The following is a 20,655-nucleotide window of genomic DNA, read 5'->3' on the forward strand; positions in this document are numbered from 1 at the left end:
CAGCACAAATCCAGGTTTTCTCACCCCCCCACCCCCATACACACACAAACTCACTCTCCTGCTGGTAATAGCTCATCCAAAGCAACCACTCTCCCTACAATATGCATGATAATCAAGGTGGGCCATTTCCAGCACAAATCCAGGTTTTCTCACCCCCACCCCCCCATACACACAAACTCACTCTCCTGCTGGCAATAGCTCATCCAAATTGACCACTCTCCTTACAATGTGCATGATAATCAAGGTTTAACCAGAACGTCGGGGGGGGGGGAAACAAGGGGAAATAATGCATAATGACTTAGCCACTCCCAGTCTCTATTTAAGCCTAAATTAATAGTATCCAATTTGCAAATGAATTCCAATTCAGCCGTTTCTTGCTGGAGTCTGGATTTGAAGTTTTTTTGTTGTAAGATAGCGACCTTCATGTCTGTGATTGCGTGACCAGAGAGACTGAAGTGTTCTCCGACTGGTTTATGAATGTTATAATTCTTGACATCTGATTTGTGTCCATTTATTCTTTTACGTAGAGATTGTCCAGTTTGCCCAATGTACATGGCAGAGGGGCATTGCTGGCACATGATGGCATAAATCACATTGGTGGATGTGCAGGTGAACGAGCCTCTGATAGTGTGGCTGATGTTATTAAGCCCTTTGATGGTGTCCCCTGAATAGATATGTGGGCACAGTTGGCAACGGGCTTTGTTGCAAGGATAGGTTCCTGGGTTAGTGGTTCTGTTGTGTGGTATGTGGTTGTTGGTGAGTATTTGCTTCAGGTTGGGGGGCTGTCTGTAGGCAAGGACTGGCCTGTCTCCCAAGATTTGTGAGAGTGTTGGGTCATCCTTCAGGATAGGTTGTAGATCCTTAATCATGCGTTGGAGGGGTTTTAGTTGGGGGCTGAAGGTGACGGCTAGTGGCGTTCTGTTATTTTCTTTGTTAGGCCTGTCCTGTAATAGGTGACTTCTGGGAACTCTTCTGGCTCTATCAATCTGTTTCTTCACTTCCGCAGGTGGGTATTGTAGTTGTAAGAATGCTTGATAGAGATCTTGTAGGTGTTTGTCTCTGTCTGAGGGGTTGGAGCAAATGCGGTTGTATCGCAGAACTTGGCTGTAGACGATGGATCGTGTGGTGTGGTCAGGGTGAAAGCTGGAGGCATGTAGGTAGGAATAGCGGTCAGCAGGTTTCCGGTATAGGGTGGTGTTTATGTGACCATTGTTTATTAGCACTGTAGTGTCCAGGAAGTGGATCTCTTGTGTGGACTGGACCAGGCTGAGGTTGATGGTGGGATGGAAATTGTTGAAATCATGGTGGAATTCCTCAAGGGCTTCTTTTCCATGGGTCCAGATGATGAAGATGTCATCAATATAGCGCAAGTAGAGTAGGGGCTTTAGGGGACGAGAGCTGAGGAAGCGTTGTTCTAAGTCAGCCATAAAAATGTTGGCATGCAGTGGGGCCATGCGGGTACCCATAGCAGTGCCGCTGATCTGAAGGTATACATTGTCCCCAAATGTAAAATAGTTATGGGTAAGGACCAAGTCGCAAAGTTCAGCCACCAGGTTAGCCGTGACATTATCGGGGATAGTGTTCTTGACAGCTTGTAGTCCATCTTTGTGTGGAATGTTGGTGTAGAGGGCTTCTACATCCATAGTGGCCAACATGGTGTTATCAGGAAGATCACCGATGGATTGTAGTTTCCTCAGGAAGTCAGTGGTGTCTCGAAGGTCGCTGGGAGTGCTGGTAGCGTAGGGCCTGAGGAGGGAGTCTACATAGCCAGACAATCCTGCTGTCAGGGTGCCAATGCCTGAGATGATGGGGCGCCCAGGATTTCCAGGTTTATGGATCTTGGGTAGTAGATAGAATATCCCAGGTCGGGGTTCCAGGGGTGTGTCTATGTGGATTTGATCTTGTGCTTTTTCAGGAAGTTTCTTGAGCAAATGCTGTAGTTGCTTTTGGTAACTCTCAGTGGGACCAGAGGGTAATGGCTTGTAGAAAGTGGTGTTGGAGAGCTGCCGAGCAGCCTCTTGTTCATATTCCGACCTATTCATGATGACAACAGCACCTCCTTTGTCAGCCTTTTTGATTATGATGTCAGAGTTGTTTCTGAGGCTGTGGATGGCATTGTGTTCTGCACGGCTGAGGTTATGGGGCAAGTAATTTGTTTTTAATGACAGAAACCTATAAGGGTGATAATCTCAGGAGAGGGGATGAGGAGGTGTTTTTAATGAGATTAGCATCTCTTACATAACAGCTGCAGAGTCATTATCGCTTAGGGAATGTCTACAGTGCAATGTAAGCCCAGGGTTCGAACTCAGGCATAGCCTAACTGGATATTAGAAAAAACTTTTTCACTAGGAGGGTAGTGAAGCACTGGAATGCGTTACCTAGGGAGGTGATGGAATCTCCTTCCTTTGAGGTTTTTAAGGTCAGGCTTGACAAAGCCCTGGCTGGGATGATTTAGTTGGGGACTGGTCCTGCTTTGAGCAGGTGGTTAGTCTAGATGACCTCCTGAGGTCCCTTCCAACCCTGATATATTCTGTGAGAGCCTATCCTCCTCCCCCTTCTAGCTACAAACAACTCATACTAACCGAGGGCTCAGACCCAGGGTCGCAGGACCCCACAGGGTGGAGGAGCCAAGCCTGACTTAAGTCAGGACCCAGCATTCAAGCTCTATTGATTTGCAGTGGACTCATGCTGTGGGGGTTTGTTTACACTGCAATAAAACACCTGCGGCTGTGTCAGCAGACTTGGCCTCGCAGGGCTATAAAATTGCCATGTCGACATTCAGGCTTGGGCTCTGAGACCCCAGCCACTTGGAGCCCAAGCGGGAACATCTATGCCGCTACTTTTAGCCTTGTAGATTGAGGCTGCAAGCACAAGCCCGGGTTCTGAGATTCACCACCGAGGGTTGGATTTTTTTGTTTTGTTTTGTTTTTTGCAGTGTAGACGTACCCTAAGATTCTGTAACATGAAATCCATCCACCTCTCCCTTCTTAATGGTTTTTGGAATTGCCTTAACACTTGCATGCTTCCTTGTAAGTGAGGAAGATGAAGATTTCCTCGGGGACTTCATCTGACTGCCAATCTTCAACTGTAGACATGACAAAACTGGAAAAATGAACTCACTTGATATTGTCATCCTGGTCTGCAAACTCTTCGTCATTGAAGCCGAACTGATCCACAAAGTTGGCTGTCATCTGTTGGATTTGGTACTCTGAGAATGCCTGAGGGATGCAACCAGAGACCGGTTATAAGGCAATTCAAAGAGTTTAAAATAAACATTATAAGAAGATGCTGCTAATCAAGCCCATCCCACCTACGGTCTACTCCTCTGAGTTTGTATAGCGCCTAGCACAATGGGGCCCCATTCTTGGTTGGCCCTTAGCCACTACTATAATAAACTGAACTATATAATAGTAGTAGTTCAATTTTCCAAACTAGGTATTTCCACCACTATTGTTTGTTAGGACTTTGCTGCAGTAGCCAGCAAACACCTGTTTTCTGACGGTCAATATACTGAAGTCCTCCTGTTAGCACTGCTGTTGAAACTCCCCTCCCGCCAGTGCAAGGGGGAAATTCCAATTTCCCTTGTAGAGAGAAGTCAGTTAATTTCCCTTGTTTTTATGGGGGGTTTTAACATAGCAACTAGGGAAACAAACACATTTGGAGGTCGGGGGGTGTATCTGCAAAACCACAGAAGTTAGCTGGGGGACTCAGGTGAAGGGGTAAGTAATCTGACACTCGTTTTTTTAACCTCACTAGATTTCAGGTTAAGGGTGTCCCTTGGATTCCCACATCTGGTTTTATATGGCTAGCTAAATCTGAACTACCTAAAATGTCTTTGCTGGATCTAATCTGCCCTGCCCTTTCCTAAACTGCACCTCTACTGTCTCCATGAGTCATGGAGACACTTCTTCCATTCTACTCTCACCTAACAATCACTATGCAAATACATCCTTCAGCAGCCCTAAGAGAGTGCTTACACAGGAAAACTAGGCACCTCGGGCCAAAATTCATTGGAGGGGGAGTCCAGGGCCCGCCATGCAGTACAAGCACTGTGGTCAGGGTTGCCATACTACAGATCCACCAGGACCAGCTGCTCATCCTGCCACTACTCAGGGCCCTGCTCACTTATGGAAGTGCAGGCAGGCCAAACCTGAGTGGTGCTGTGACCCCATGCACCAGGTCACAAGACTGCTCATTCAAATTAGGCCCAGCCACACTCCATCAGCGTAGGTAGGGGCCCATAGTGTATACCTGCCTGGGGCCCAATGATGGGTTAAATCCAGCCCTGCTGATGTCCAACCTGGCTCTACCAGTAACCATTAGGAGATTTCAAATATTTGCCTTCAAACACAAGAAAGCAAAATTCACCCCCTTCACTTGGCTCTCTTGTTTTATAAGAGAATACCTATTCAATTGCCTTCCCTTTCCTTTATAAATAATACCATTTTAACCCATAGATCTCAATGAGCTTTATAAAAGAGGTAAATATCATTATATCCCCATTTTAGAGCAGTGGAAACTAAGGCACAGAGAGATCATACCACAGAGCTGTGGGAGAGCTGGGAACAGAATCCAGGTCTCCCAACTGAGCACTCAATCTAATGGGTCACACTGCCTCTAACAAAATGTCTTCCCCATGGGCACCTCAGCAGGAGAGCGGTCTTCACCAATGGTCAGCTCTACCCTCTGCTGCAGTGAGCGAGTGACATTTTCCACATGGCACAAAAACTTTAGGGTGAGAAGGTTCAAATACTGGCCAAATTGTCCTTCTCTTCTTGTAAAAACATCTCTACCGTTAACAGATTAGACAGACACACAAGCAGCTTTAGACCCTGGTAAGAAGTCAGGAAGCTGCACCATAGTAAGAAGGATTAAAGATGAAGCCAGACGTAGTGTGCTTCTCGGCAACAGTACGAAGCACAGAGTCTGTCACCTGTTGGAGGGAGAGTTCATTGGGGAAGGCGCTCTCGATGTCCTCGTCCTCACTGGAAGAATGCAGATGGTGGGTGCTCACCTGAAACAAAGATCACAATGAATGCTAGGGAAAGCCAAGAGAGGTCACAGTATAAACTTGCCCTATTAAGAATCTATCACAGCCAGAGACCAAAGCGGTCTGGTAGGAATTATTTTCCTTCAGAGGGCAACATCATGAGACACAATACACATCAGAGAGGTTGCCAAGCTACAGCAGTACTGTGGCTAGGTCAGAGAGAAATCCCTCACACTCAGCACTATAGAGGAGAGGTTAACTATAACTCCCCACGCCGGCCCCTGTATACCCGCTGTGTAGGATCAAGGAAAATATCACAGAAAAGGCTGTATAAAACCAACAATTTTCAAATAAAACAGGTGCCAGAAAGCACCAGGCCCATCTGAAATATGCAGAAGGGTTTAGCACTGTCCTTACCAAATCCACTGTATTCTTCCGGTTGGTCTCTCTCAGCGTCTCTTCTACAAAGCTCTCCCACCTCCCTCTGCAATCCTCAGGTAGCTCTGTAACAAATGGATCACCACCATAGTTACCTCATAGCTCAAGGAACAAAGGACCAGTGCCAGTCAATGGAACGTATCGATCCCACTCTCTCCCATATACTGGGCAATGTTCAGATCCCCAGACAAGTAAGGAACAGTGTTCTGGGGTACATGCATCTCAATCCCTGAGGCAATATTTTATATAACATGTTTTTAATCCCTCAGCACTTGTTCAACAAACACATGGTGATATTTAAAAAGATTAAAAACACTCCTATGACCCAAAGCACTGAAAGAATCCAACAAAGCAAACAGAAGACAAAACAAAAATATGGGGCCAAGACTGGAAGTATACACCTGAGGAAGAGAGGTATATTTGAGGTGCAAAGAGCGGAGAGGGCATTGGCTGAGATGGATATCAGAGCATGGAGAAATTCCAGCCCTAAGGACCTCCAAAGCAAAGTTAACTCATGCCATTTCATATTCCTTGGATACTATGTACTGTAACTACTAGTTCTGCCCACGCATTATAATGTACCACTTCAGTTCTGGGCCTCGCTCAGTGTTTACCATGCTATTCTCCCATGCAATGAGCCGGGTCAGAGAGCTAAAGAGAATAGCAATAAGGCAAATTCTTCAGTCAGTGTAGCCCCTAAATGGCCAAGGGAACTACAAGACAACACTTAGAAATTCTTGCACAATGCAACCTCTCAAGTTGCTAACATTAGTGTTTGATAAGCATGTAAGAAGCCAAGAAAGGTGAACGATTCCTCCCATCTGCACCAATGTGTTTTCCATTAATATACTTAACTGGATATCCTTATCTCCTCCTAGACAAACAAAGGGTTAAGTGGGCTACGCAGTGGTTTTCAAACTGTAGGCCAAAGTCAAGTGGGGTCAGAAGAACATCATCTGCCCCTGTATCTCTCTCAAACAGAGACTCAAGCCTTAGTGATAATTTACTAATAGAAACCACATTCTCCCTATAACACCTTCTAAGCCCCAACACCCACACTTTATTTATTGTCATTTCTTGATATGTTATGTCTAAACTAGAGTGTCAGCTTCCTGGGACAGGGCCCCGTTCTCCCCTGTAAATCTAAGGTACTGCAAAAACGTATAATCTCCTGTTGAGCAAGGCACCCTGTAGGACAAAATGAGTCAAACTCTGCACATAGTTATGCAGACACAATCCCACAGACTTCGACATGGCAGTGTGCATGTAAGAGAGAGCAGAATGTGGCCAAAAGCTTCCATAAGAATCAAATATAAACATTCAGCCAGAAATCTTTTTTTTTAAAACTGTAAAATGGGATCTTACCAGCATGTAAAACAAGGCAAAACAGAGTGTTTCAGAAAGAGCTATTCAATCAGAAAAACACATGATGGAACAGGGACTAGACCATGTACCTTTAATGAATTCACTGGTCTGGGTCTGCATGGGGCCCTTCTCCATATTCTGTACCACAGCATTGGCTATTCGGGTAAGGTGGCCCATATTCCCTCGCCTCATTCCACCTTCTGCCCTGAAAACAGCAACAGTCAGTACCAGTTCAACAAAACACTCACCAGCAAATTCTTAAGAGTCACCGGCTGCTGCCACAATTTAACATGTGTAAACAGTAATTACTACCAGTGTGGCAGATGTAAAGATGCTACATCAACACAGAATAGGCTGAAGGGGATGAACTGTCTCACAACAGAGGAGCCAGGTCACATTGTCTCAGGCAAATAGGGAAGAGAGAACTCCTATTGCACTGGGTATACCAGACATCTATAAAAGCAGCTATGAGATACTAGCACAGAAGTAGATAATTTTTTAATCATAACTTCCCTGAAACAAAGACACAGCAAAAGAGAAATATTCGAATCATGGCTGTATTGAAAAAGCACTGGAATTGTAGTTGAAGGTAAGAGAGAACAAAAGAGATCCTAACTATAATGACATATTTCCCTCAAAGAGAATTTCTGAAAAATAATCAAAATTAAGTTAAATAATAACAAGTCACATTGCCCCTGTATTTCCGTTGTTCTGATGCTATCCAAGGAAAATGTCAATCTCAAAATCGATCAGTGAGTGAAATGGCTGAGACAATCTTCCTATCCACACTATTCAGAAAAGGACTGAAGTGACTCGGGAATCAAAATGTATTCGCTTTGATGGCAGCTCAGCAGATGGCACTTACACAGCTCAGACCAGAACGACTCATCGAATACAGCAGATCTGCTCTCAAACTGGCAGGTGCTGACAATCAAAAGAATGGACAGAACTCACACAAGTAACCTAATTCTTCATTTCAACACTTCTTTCACATTACAGAGTATCTCATCAAATATTCAGGTTTGAGGCAAATATTATTTGCGCAGCACTAACTGTGCGCAAGGTTGACACAGGCAGCCCTGCTGAATATTGTGGAGGCTGGTCCAAATCAAAGCACATTAAAAACACCATAGAAACACAATGTAAAAGAAAAGGAGTACTTGTGGCACCTTAGAGACTAACGAATTTATTTGAGCATGAGCTTTCGTGAGCTACAGCTCACTTCATCAGATGCATACCGTGGAAACTGCAGCAGACTCTATATATACACAGAGAATATGAAACAATACCTCCTCCCACCCCACTGTCCTGCTGGTAATAGCTTATCTAAAAGCCATTTCCAGCACAAATCCAGGTTTTTCTCACCCTCCACCCCCCCACACAAATTCACTCTCCTGCTGGTGATAGCCCATCCAAAGTGACAACTCTTTACACAATGTGCATGATAATGAAGTTAGGCCATTTCCTGCACAAATCCAGGTTCTCTCACTCCCTCACCCCCCTCCAAAAACCCACCCCCATACACACACAAACTCACTCTCCTGCTGGTAATAGCTCATCCAAACTGGCCACTCTCCAAGTTTAAATCCAAGTTAAACCAGAACATCGGGGGGGGGGGGGTAGGAAAAAACAAGAGGAAATAGGCTACCTTGCATAATGACTTAGCCACTCCCAGTCTCTATTTAAGCCTAAATTAATAGTATCCAATTTGCAAATGAATTCCAATTCAGCAGTTTCTCGCTGGAGTCTGGATTTGAAGTTTTTTTGTTTTAAGATAGCGACCTTCATGTCTGTGATTGCGTGACCAGAGAGATTGAAGTGTTCTCCGACTGGTTTATGAATGTTATAATTCTTGACATCTGATTTGTGTCCATTTATTCTTTTACGTAGAGACTGTCCAGTTTGACCAATGTACATGGCAGAGGGGCATTGCTGGCACATGATGGCATAAATCACATTGGTGGATGTGCAGGTGAACGAGCCTCTGATAGTGTGGCTGATGTTATTAGGCCCTGTGATGGTGTCCCCTGAATAGATATGTGGGCACAATTGGCAACGGGCTTTGTTGCAAGGATAAGTTCCTGGGTTAGTGGTTCTGTTGTGTGGTATGTGGTTGTTGGTGAGTATTTGCTTCAGGTTGCGGGGCTGTCTGTAGGCAAGGACTGGCCTGTCTCCCAAGATTTGTGAGAGTGTTGGGTCATCCTTTAGGATAGGTTGTAGATCCTTAATAATGCGTTGGAGGGGTTTTAGTTGGGGGCTGAAGGTGACGGCTAGTGGCGTTCTGTTATTTTCTTTGTTAGGCCTGTCCTGTAGTAGGTAACTTCTGGGAACTCTTCTGGCTCTATCAATCTGTTTCTTTACTTCCGCAGGTGGGTATTGTAGTTGTAAGAAAGCTTGACAGAGATCTTGTAGGTGTTTGTCTCTGTCTGAGGGGTTGGAGCAAATGCGGTTGTATCGCAGAGCTTGGCTGTAGACGATGGATCGTGTGGTGTGGTCAGGGTGAAAGCTGGAGGCATGCAGGTAGGAATAGCGGTCAGTAGGTTTCCGGTATAGGGTGGTGTTTATGTGACCATTGTTTATTAGCACTGTAGTGTCCAGGAAGTGTATCTCTTGTGTGGACTGGACCAGGCTGAGGTTGGTGGTGGGATGGAAATTGTTGAAATCATGGTGGAATTCCTCAAGGGCTTCTTTTCCATGGGTCCAGATGATGAAGATGTCATCAATATAGCGCAAGTAGAGTAGGGGCTTTAGGGGACGAGAGCTGAGGAAGCGTTGTTCTAAATCAGCCATAAAAATGTTGGCATACTGTGGGGCCATGCGGGTACCCATAGCAGTGCCGCTGATCTGAAGGTATACATTGTCCCCAAATGTGAAATAGTTATGGGTAAGGACAAAGTCACAAAGTTCAGCCACCAGGTTAGCCGTGACATTATCGGGGATAGTGTTCCTGACGGCTTGTAGTCCATCTTTGTGTGGAATGTTGGTGTAGAGGGCTTCTACATCCATAGTGGCCAGGATGGTGTTATCAGGAAGATCACCGATGGATTGAAGTTTCCTCAGGAAGTCAGTGGTGTCTCGAAGGTAGCTGGGAGTGCTGGTAGCGTAGGGCCTGAGGAGGGAGTCTACATAGCCAGACAATCCTGCTGTCAGGGTGCCAATGCCTGAGATGATGGGGCGCCCAGGAGTTCCAGGTTTATGGATCTTGGGTAGTAGATAGAATATCCCAGGTCGGGGTTCCAGGGGTGTGTCTGTGCGGATTTGATCCTGTGCTTTTTCAGGAAGTTTCTTGAGCAAATGCTGTAGTTGCTTGTGGTAACTCTCAGTGGGATCAGAGGGTAATGGCTTGTAGAAACTCGTGTTGGAGAGCTGCCGAGCAGCCTCTTGTTCATATTCCGACCTATTCATGATGACAACAGCACCTCCTTTGTCAGCCTTTTTGATTATGATGTCAGAGTTGTTTCTGAGGCTGTGGATGGCATTGCGTTCCGCATGGCTGAGATTATGGGGCAAGTGATGCTGCTTTTCCACAATTTCAGCCCGTGCACGTCGGCGGAAGCACTCTATGTAGAAGTCCAGTCTGCTGTTTCGACCTTCAGGAGGAGTCCACCTAGAATCCTTCTTTCTGTAGTGTTGGTAGGGAGACCTCTGTGGATTAGTATGTTGTTCAGAGGTATTTTGGAAATATTCCTTGAGTCGGAGACGTCGAAAATAGGATTCTAGGTCACCACAGAACTGTATCATGTTCGTAGGGGTGGAGGGGCAGAAGGAGAGGCCCCGGGATAGAACAGCTGCTTCTGCTGGGCTGAGAGTATAGTTGGATAGGTTAACAATATTGCTAGGTGGGTTGAGGGAACCATTGCTGTGGCCCCTTGTAGCATGTAGTAGTTTAGAAAGTTTAGTGTCCTTTTTCTTTTGTAGAGAAGCAAAGTGTGCGTTGTAAATGGCTTGTCTAGTTTTAGTAAAATCCAGCCACGAGGAAGTTTGTGTGGAAGGTTGGTTTTTTATGAGAGTATCCATTTTTGAGAGCTCATTCTTAATCTGTCCCTGTTTGCTGTAGAGGATGTTGATCAGGTGATTCCGCAGTTTCTTTGAGAGCGTGTGGCACAAGCTGTCAGCATAGTCTGTGTGGTATGTAGATTGTAATGGATTTTTTACCTTCAGTCCTTTTGGTACGATGTCCATCTGTTTGCATTTGGAAAGGAAGATGATGTCTGTCTGTATCTGTGCAAGTTTTTTCATGCAGTTACAGTGGGGTGGGAGGAGGTATTGTTTCATATTCTCTGTGTATATATAGAGTCTGCTGCAGTTTCCACGGTATGCATCTGATGAAGTGAGCTGTAGCTCACGAAAGCTCATGCTCAAATAAATTCGTTAGTCTCTAAGGTGCCACAAGTACTCCTTTTCTTTCTATAAAATTCAGTATTAGATAATAAGGTGACAGGCTTTATACAAACCCCCTAATCAGGATGTTCCTTTTAACAACATGAAGTTGTGCCTAAAAAATTCGAGCATTAACTATGAGCTAAATCAAGAGCTCCACAAGTGTCTCCTGAATCTCAATGAGTGACAGAAGTCAAAGCCCAAACAGAGATGACAGAGAGGCAAGGTGGGTGAGGTAATATCTTTTATTGGACAAGCTTATGTTGGTGAGAGAGACAAGTCACAAGGAGGAAAGGAAGAGGTGTTAATGGGCCACTTCACCTTGAAATATGTGTTAACTACTTAGGCTAAACAATCTGTTCTACCTTGTGTTTAGCTGTGACACTCTGAGTAAGTTTCATCACCCCCAATCATTTAAATCTATAAAACAAAATTCAAGTAATATCGACAGACACAATTATGGTTGTCAGTGCATTATCTACCATGCAGGGGGACTGTCAAGAGAAATTAGCAAATTGCCTCTACAGCACATTGAAGCTGTAAAGTGCTATAAATAGCAGCAAAATGTTTAGGTAAGCAAGGAAACGGAAGCCCAGATCATTTTCTTTCACATCAATCTATTTTCTTTATTTTTAGAGTCATATTTCATACCAATCACCACATTACCTGAATGGCTTCCAGAGTTAGAAAATTACACGAGGAATCTAATCTCAAATAGGGTTTCCCAGACATTCTTCTCCCAAAAGTGAGGGGAACAGTACGTAGGTTATTTTTTAAAAAAAGCAAGCTAATGTGCTATGTGGTTTTCTTTGGGAAAGCAAGAATGAAGTGTGCTTTGCATGCCGACTGGAGCACTGAGAGGCCCCTTCCTGTCCATAGGGTTCTAAGTATGTGTTTACCTGGTATGTATTTGATTTTTAACACCTGAACAATCTGCATTCTGATTTTCTAGCACATTAGCAAACTTCTCTATTATCCAAATAATTGAAAGAATATTCAACACACTAGCCAAAATTTCCAGCTCTCAAATTGGGCCCTCCATACAACCAAAAACACCCTTACTGTATTTTGTCATTGACTTCCCAGGCATCCAATATCCTCTGCAACAGGCAGCACCTCTGGAACAGCTAGAGAACGAGAGACAGTGAGAACGTTTCAGAGGCTAACGGAAATCCAGTGGCCCAAGTAGCCTATATCAGATCAGGGATCACTTTCATTAATCTCTTTACACCTTCTACCACTTAAAATTACTTTAAGACAAATTTTAAATGGATTCATCTGGATGGAACAAACTGGACAAGAACTCTGAAAAGGTCCAGCAATCCTCTCAAGTTTTCCTTAAGTGGTTCAATCTTCCTCTATGTCACAGAATTTCCCTTCTCTTAGAGGAGGGGAGAGACGGTGTTTCCTGTAAGATTCTTCACTTTACCCTTAAAGGGTTCATCATAATCTTAATGAAGAGAGCTATCATGGTTTTAAGACAACAGCACAGAATAGTCTCAGCATTAGAAGCACATGCACAGAAAGAGTCAGGAATCTGTAATCATGACAATTGGTTTTGCGGTTTTTTGGTCCGAAGTGTCAGCGCATCTTTACTAAAGGGAAAAGTGATCTCTAAACTCATTAAGAGGGATGATATTTTTCCTCTATAGTTGAAAGAATAAATCATCTGTACAAAGGCAAGTACATTTCCATCCAGAACTGGAAGACCAAAACACTGTCTAGACATCTTGATAAGCATTACCCTCTCTTCTTAAGCACTTTGTCAGGCTACTCTCTTGTTAACCAAGACCCGTGCTGAATCCATCCACCTAAAGCTCTCAAGTGACATGACTAGACTTACATGTGTCACCATAATATTCTCTGGACTGTGGTCTGAAGTCTTCAAGTTCTCTGTGGTCACATTCCCATTCAGCACCTCCTCTTTATTATCCAGGTCATTTGTTGCTGATTTCCCTTCATGCACAGAGTGCGAGAGAATAGCTGCTATGCACAGTTCCACTTGGAAGTGCAAAAAGTTATTCCATGTGTATTTAAAAAATAAGTCCTGGAACAAAATAAAGGATAGAAAAAAATCCACTTAGGACACATGTCTGATCAGACCTTTATACACACACACAAACTTACTTTGTAACAACAAGAGGGACAAAGTGGAAACACACAGTCAGTCAGCCCAATTTACAGAGCACGTTTCCTGAGAGCAAGACAGTGAAACTTCGATCAGTGGAATCACTTGTGGAGTAAGGTACTACACTCAACATAAGATAGTCAGTGTTATAATGACAGGTTTCAGAGTAGCAGCCGTGTTAGTCTGTATTCGCAAAAAGAAAAGGAGGACTTGTGGCACCTTAGAGACTAACCAATTTATTTGAGCATAAGCTTTCATGAGCTACAGCTCACTTCATCGGATGCATATAATGGTGCAGCTTGGTTTCTATGCAGGCTTCACTCCAAAAACTGAGGCCCCCTGAGACTGCAAAAGTGTTATCTAATTTGCCCAAACAAAGCTCAAGTACTAACTCCACCAAGATAATCACTAAAAATCAAGGAAAACAACAGTTAAGGCAATCTTCATTCATATGCCTTAACATCATTACTCCTGGGGGAATTCTGTGCCACTATACACAAGCAGAATTCATGTCTGGCGCAAAAAATTGTTTTCCCCTGCAGAAAATACATTCAGCCCAAGACATGGTGCCAGAACAGCCGGCTGACCAGCAGTAACAGCTACCAGCAATCTGCGTTCATCACAGCAGCCAGCCTGTGGAGCCAGGTTAGGAGGCAGAGTGGGGCACACAGGGCTGCTTGGTGGAGTCACAGACTGGGTTTCAGAAGGGCTAGCGGGGGGGCAACAGACTGGGGCGTGGGCTCAGGAGCTAGCACTGAGCCAGGGGCTGAATGGGATGGGGCTCCAGGGCCATATGGGGACAGGGAGTAGGGGGGGTGCAGGACCACATGGGGATGGGGAGTGCGGGAATAAGGGCAGATGTGCCTGACTGAATGGGTGAGGCTCAGGGTCAGCCAAGGTCTGCATGGGGGAGGCTCCCCAAATCCCTAGCAATCCCTCCCCCTCTCCCCCAAAAGAAACTGTTCCATACTTCTCCCACCTACACCCAACAACCCTTCAGGTTCACTCCCAGGCTCCTTCCCTCTCTCTCAACTCCTCTGTTACTTCTGACTCCCCCAAGCCTTTACAGTGCTTCTGCAGGGTGTGGGAAATGCGATTCTGTATTGTAGCGTAAATGAATTACTCAAAGTTCTGTATTAATATGCCTAGTAACAAGTTCATCTGTCAAAAAAAAAAAATTCCTGAATCTTTTTTTTTGTCTTTATTGTTACAGACATACTTGCTGACAAGTATTTTGAAATAAATTACCAAAATAATTATAACTGGTGTGATTATATTGTGTTATTTTGACAAAATATGAATAATTTTGCAGAATTTTAAAGCATTGTGCACATAATTTTAATTCTTTGGCGCACAATTCCCCCAGGAGCATAACATCTAAACAACATTACACTAAAACGCACTCACAGATATCTCACCTCCACAACAAACTCTTCCAACACGTAAGTTATAACCAAACATAATGCACTCTACTTCCTCTAAATCATACACAAACAGAACTCTGACTCACAGCACAACTAAATTAAGATATATTCTCTATCCTATGGCTTGGTTGGCTATGATGAAAAATAATCACTGACAATAACTTAACTGTACCACTCAGAAAATATCAGAAATAATTTTTCCTAAGCCATTTTCTTAGTTATTGTGGAATTTATTTGGTTTATACCCCAGGGTAAGGCTGAGCAGAGGGTAAAAAATCTCTTCTTGGAGATCTGGAGTCCGTCCCATTAAACATCTGAGACTTCACAATATGTAACTAGGCTATTTTACAGACATTCTGCTAAGTTACTTTAACAGTTAATGTTGAAGAATCACAGAATCATAGCGACACTGATAGGTCACCTAGTCCAGTGCCCACGATTATCTAGACCATCCCCAAAGATGTTTGTCCAATCTGTTATCCAACAACTCCAGTGATGGAGATTCCACCACCTCCCTAGGCAATCTGTGCCAGTGTTTAACTACCCTGACAGCTAGGAAGCTTTTCTTGACCTCTAACCAAAATCTCTCTTGTTGCAATTTAATCCCATTATGTTTTGTCCTATCCTCAGTGGATAAGGAGAACAATTTATCACCCTCCTCCTTGTAACAACCTTTTCTGTACCTGAAGACTTATGTGCCCCCTCAGTCTTCTCTTCTCCAGACTAAAGAAACTCAATTTTTTTAAATCTTTCCTTGTAGGTCATGTTTTCTAGACCTTTCATCATTTTCGTGGCTCTCCTCTGGACTTTCTCCGATTAGTCCCCATCTTTCCTTAAGTGTGGTGCTCAGAACTGGATTCAATACTCCAGCTGAGGCCTTATCAATGCTGAGTAGAGTAGAAGAATTACTTCTTGTATCTTGCTCATAACATTCCTCCTAATACATCCCAGAAGGATATTTGCTTTTTTTCTGACAGTATTACATTGCTAGCTTGTATTTAGTTTGTGATGCACTAAAAACCCCAGATCCTTTTCTGCAACACTCCTTCCTAGGCAGTCATTTCCCATTTTGTATTTGTGCAGTTGACTATTCCTTCCTAAGTTTAGTACTTTGCATTTGTCCTTATTGAATTTCATCCTATTTAATTCAGACCATTTCTCCAGCTTGTCAAGATCATTTTGAGTTTTAATCCTGTCCTCCAAAGTGCTTGCAACTCCTCCCAGCTTGGTAGCGTCTGCAAACTTTGTAAGTGTAATCTCTATGACATTATCCAAATCATTTATGAAGATACTGTACAGAACTGAACCCAAGACAGATCCCTGCAGGATCTCATTCTACATGGCCTTCTGGCTTGATTGTGAACCACTGATAAGTACTCCCTGAGTACAGTTTTCCAGCCACCTGAGCACCCACCTTATGGTAGATTCGTCCAGGCCAGCATTTCTCAAATGCGGACACCGTGACTGCATGTGGCCATCAGGGGGTTTCTTGTGGTGACAGCCTTCGTGGCTGTGATGGTGGGTGGGCGTGGGGAGGGGGAGTGGCCCCTCCACCTCCCTATTGCTCCTGGATGCACCACCTTAGGTTATGTCTACACTACACTGCTTTTAACGACATGGCTGTGTCGCTACAGCTCTGCCACTAAAAGTCGTGCAGTGCAGCAGCTGTTCGTCGGCTCTCCTGCTGACAAAAAAACTTCCACCCCCAACAAGTGGCATTTTTGTTGTCAGCAGGAGAGTGCTCCTGCCGACAACGCGCTGTTCACACTGCAACTTGTCGGAGCAAAACTTTTGTCTTTCGAAGGGTGGGGAGGATTAATACCTCTGAAAGACAAAAGTTTTGTCATTCAATTGCCAGTGCAGTCATAGCTTTAGCTTATGTCTTCACTAGCAACGTTAAAGCGACAAGGCTGTGCTTTAATGTGGCTGTGTAGTCATAGCACCAGCACTGGGAGAGAGTTCTACCAGCACTATAAAAAAAACCCACCTCCACGAGGGGAGTAGCTCCCAGTGCCGGCAGCATGGCTCCCATCGCTGCTGCACTGTCTACGCTGCCACTTTACAGAGCTGAAACTTGCAGCACTCAGGGGGGTGTTTTTTCACACCCCGAGTGAGAAAGTTGCAGCGCTGTAAAGTGGCAGTGTAGACAAGGCCTCAGTGTTGATTGTTGGAACCACCAGCCAGGGTTGGGCTTTGCGCCCCTCTGGAGACAACCTGGGCACAAAGCTGGAGGAGCAGACAGCTGGTGAATTCCCCATTTTCCATGGGGTGGTGGGGATTTGGCTTTGGGCCTCAGTTCTCGGGTGGCAGGTTCTGGCCGAGGGGTTTCAGGCTCCAGCTCCGGGGTCTGGCTGTGCAGCGGCAGGCGCCAGGCTCCAGGGTTTCAGGCTCCAGCCCCCCGCTGACTCCCCTAGCCCTCCAACCCCCATTGTCCCTGGCCCCTGCTGTTTCCCCGACCCTTCATCCAGGGCTTAATTTGTCCCCAGGCTTGGCAGGGCTGAGTAAGACTGCTGTGAAAAGTGATACTTGTATGTTTGTTAATGTCATTCTTCACAACAGACTTATTAGCTAGCAATAAATAAATTACAATGATTTGGCCGTGTATGTATATGCATATTTATTTGTTTTTCCTAAAGCTAATTAAGTATTTTAGGGAAAAGTGAGAGAGCGGCGCACTCTGAGGCCACCAAAAAATTTGTCCTGAGAACCCCTGGTCTAGGCTATATTTCTCTGGTTTACGAGAAGCAAGAGAAGATCTCCTAGTTAAGCCAGGGTGGCCCTCTTACCATACTTTTTAGTCTTGCTTCCTATCTTGAAAATTTGAGGTCGGTTTAAACACATTAACCAACTATAATTACGTTATAAAGACTAGTCTGAGTATAGATACAGGAACTCCTCACTTAATGTTGTAGTTATGTTCCTGAAAAATGCGACTTTAAGCAAAACGATGTTAAGCAAATCCAATTTCCCCATAAGACTTAATGTAAATGAGGAGGTTAGGTTCCAGGGAAATTTTTTCACCAGACTCTGTATGTGTGTGTTTATATATATATATATATATATATATATATATACACACACACACACACACACACACACAAACAGCATAAGTTTTAAACAAACAATTTAATACTGGTACACAGTGCTGATGATTGTGAAGCTTGATTGAGGTGGAGGAGTCAGAGGGCGGGATATTTCCCAGGGAATGCCTTACTGCTAAATAGAAAAGGAGGACTTGTGGCACCTTAGAGACTAACCAATTTATTTGAGCATAAGCTTTCGTGAGCTACACGAAAGCTGATGCTCAGATAAACTGGTTAGTCTCTAAGGTGCCACAAGTCCTCCTTTTCTTTTTGCGAATACAGACTAACATGGCTGCTACTCTGAAACCTGTCATTACTGCTAAATGATGAACTAGCAATTGGCCGAGCCCTCAACGGTTAACTTTCTCACTTTACAAGGCAGCAGGAAAGGAGGGAGGGCAGACAGAGACAGAGACACAGACCCTGCCTGTGTTTGAGAGACAGAGATGGCATTTCCCCTTTAAGTATGAAGAGTGGGGTCAGAAGTACACTGCCTTGTTAATTAGATCAGCAAGCTGAGAGGGACTGCAGCTCCCTCTGTCCATGTGTCCCACCTGCTCTATGGAAGATGGGGTAAGCAGGGTGCAGGAGCCGGGGGTAGTGGGACACCCTGACATTAGCCCCCCTCTTCTTCCCCTCCCCCCACACAGCAAGCAGGAGTCTCAGGGAGCAGCTCCAAGGCAGAGGGCAGGAGCAGCACATGGCAGTGTGGGGAGGGACAACTGAACTGCTGGCAATTGATAGCCTGCTGAGCAGCTGCTGCACAGGGAACTTAGGGGAGCGGGGAGCTGATAGAGGGGAGCTGATGGGGGGCTGCCGGTCCACCCTGGTTCCAACCACCCACCAGCTAGCTGCAGCAGGCTGCTCTTCCTGCAAGCAGTGGACAAAGCACGCGGCTGCCAAAGGACGTTAGAGGGAGCATTGCACAACTTTAAAAGAGCATGTTCCCTAACTGATCAGCAAGGTAACAACGTTAACTGGGACGACTTTAAGTGAGGACTTCCTGTATTCCTACTTTCAGCAGATTAAGCAATTAATTAGACACTCCAAACAGGCATACATTAAATACAGTGTACCTGTCTTTGTATTGTACGGCTCACAGATAATGTTCTCTGTTTAAACAGCATATTCTTCCATAATATGTCACACTGTATTACTCACAAGTAATAAATCCATGGTATTGAGTCTGCATAGTTCATAGTTAATACTGGGAGTGTTTGTGTGAAGCAGAGCAGCTATTAGTCGAGCTCCATGAAGACGAGCATTCCCCAATGGCTCCTCCAAGACACCAATTGTAGTCAGGATTGACGTTTTCTACCACAAACAGAAAAAGGAACCAGATTTTGAGTCCATCTCTACATAAGTCAAAATGGCATTACTCTAATCAGACATTAGTCTGATTTTACATTCAGTTCAGCTTCATGTAAACCTCCTCTGCTAAGGAAACTGTTTGATACCTAAGTCACCCTTTCCTTCTACCCACTGAGTCATGTCCAGGGACCAGTAAGTGAAATTAAATAACTTCTGAATCAAAACGAACAATATTCAGATAGTATTTTCTATATCAAATTTCAGAAAGCTACAACCACTAATGAGTAAATACGAATCTTTATTATAAAGAGCTCATGAAAGGACAGAAGTCCTGCCCTATGGGAGACATAGCCATCTGTTGATAATATAACTATCCCACGGGATTAATAGCAGACTTGCATGCCAATCAGAATATTCATGAATTCCAACAGTCTGTATTTGGAAATGCTTCCTTTCCACACACACCTCTCCAAAACCCTAGTTACAATAAAACAATATCCTTAATGTTACTCAAATACAGCAACTCGGCCACCAAATCCCACCACTTGGTAGCTAGACATCTAAAGTCTAAAACTGAACTCTGAATTTCTCTTTGAGGGTTTAAGTTAATTTATTTAGGATTTTGTTTTTTTAGTACATGATGCTTTTAGGTGAGCAAAACTGAAAATATCCAGGAGGTAAATGATCTTACACAGAGAGGAAAGAAAACCTCTGAAGTGCATGTTGTCAGCTACTGTGAACACAGGAAGGGCTAAGGTGCTTTACCTTGGGGGGATTGAGTAGAAGGTGGTGAAAATCCTTTAGCCGTGGTTCAATACCATGTAAGATGCTGCTATTGACAGTGTAAGACCTTTCAAATCCCTGAGAGAATGAGTCCATCAGTCCCTCCACTCTGTAGGCAGAAAGGTAAAACATAATATTCAAAACTTGGACAAAACCACCAAAAGTAGCCATGCTTGACTTCATCAGCAACCCATCCCAGCCCTATTATCTGGCCTTCTAATTCCCTCTTCAAATTCACAGCTATTTTCCAAGGGAAACTATTTCTTGATGGCTGAAGTTTTAAATACTATGTAAATACAAATCCATGAGGCAGAGTGCGATGACAGAGTAAATTACTGTTTACTCATCATACTGAGGACAGCAAAGAAAAAAGAATTAAAATATGTCCTTGTGTTTAACATTTCTGAAATATTTAAGCATTAAAGATGTATCTGGAAGTGTTAATCTTGTACACAACTGTTAAACGCTATAACAAAACTTCAAGACATGTTTAACAAGAATAATGCAAATACACTAGCTGATATAGCCCTGATCGCCTGAGTATTTTTAAGTGCACGACAAACTTTAATGTACCCTGGCGAGGCAGGGAAGCATTATCTTCCTTTTACAGATGAAGAAGTGAGCTACAGAGAAATTAAGTGATTTTCCCTGAGCCCCCACAAGCAATCCGTGGCAGAGCTGGAAACTGAATCCAGATGTCAAGTCACTGCCAGTGCCGTAACCACAAAATAATTCTTGCTTCGCAAGCCTCCT

At 44.1% G+C, this 20,655-nt stretch overlaps 1 protein-coding gene across 8 annotated transcripts in view; it reads right to left on the minus strand.

The window, feature by feature from the left end:
- The window catches only part of PPP6R2 (protein phosphatase 6 regulatory subunit 2), a 162,583-nt gene that overhangs the window by 48,088 nt on the left and 93,840 nt on the right, over nt 1-20,655 (minus strand). For all 8 annotated transcript variants that reach the window (XR_013348421.1, XR_013348423.1, XM_077837864.1 and 5 more), the window contains 8 exons: nt 19,885-20,011; nt 18,970-19,122; nt 13,017-13,220; nt 12,236-12,300; nt 6,883-6,998; nt 5,408-5,493; nt 4,934-5,014; nt 3,121-3,218 (listed from right to left, as the gene is read on the minus strand). Coding sequence is in view for 6 of the 8 variants with exons in the window: in XM_077837864.1 (XP_077693990.1) it covers nt 3,121-3,218; nt 4,934-5,014; nt 5,408-5,493; nt 6,883-6,998; nt 12,236-12,300; nt 13,017-13,220; nt 18,970-19,122; nt 19,885-20,011 (930 nt within the window). In the remaining 2 variants the exon portion in view is untranslated. The remainder of the gene's footprint in view (nt 1-3,120; nt 3,219-4,933; nt 5,015-5,407; nt 5,494-6,882; nt 6,999-12,235; nt 12,301-13,016; nt 13,221-18,969; nt 19,123-19,884; nt 20,012-20,655) is intronic.

This window comes from Eretmochelys imbricata, chromosome 1 (genome assembly GCF_965152235.1).
Source record: "Eretmochelys imbricata isolate rEreImb1 chromosome 1, rEreImb1.hap1, whole genome shotgun sequence".
Classification (NCBI taxonomy): domain Eukaryota; kingdom Metazoa; phylum Chordata; order Testudines; family Cheloniidae; genus Eretmochelys; species Eretmochelys imbricata.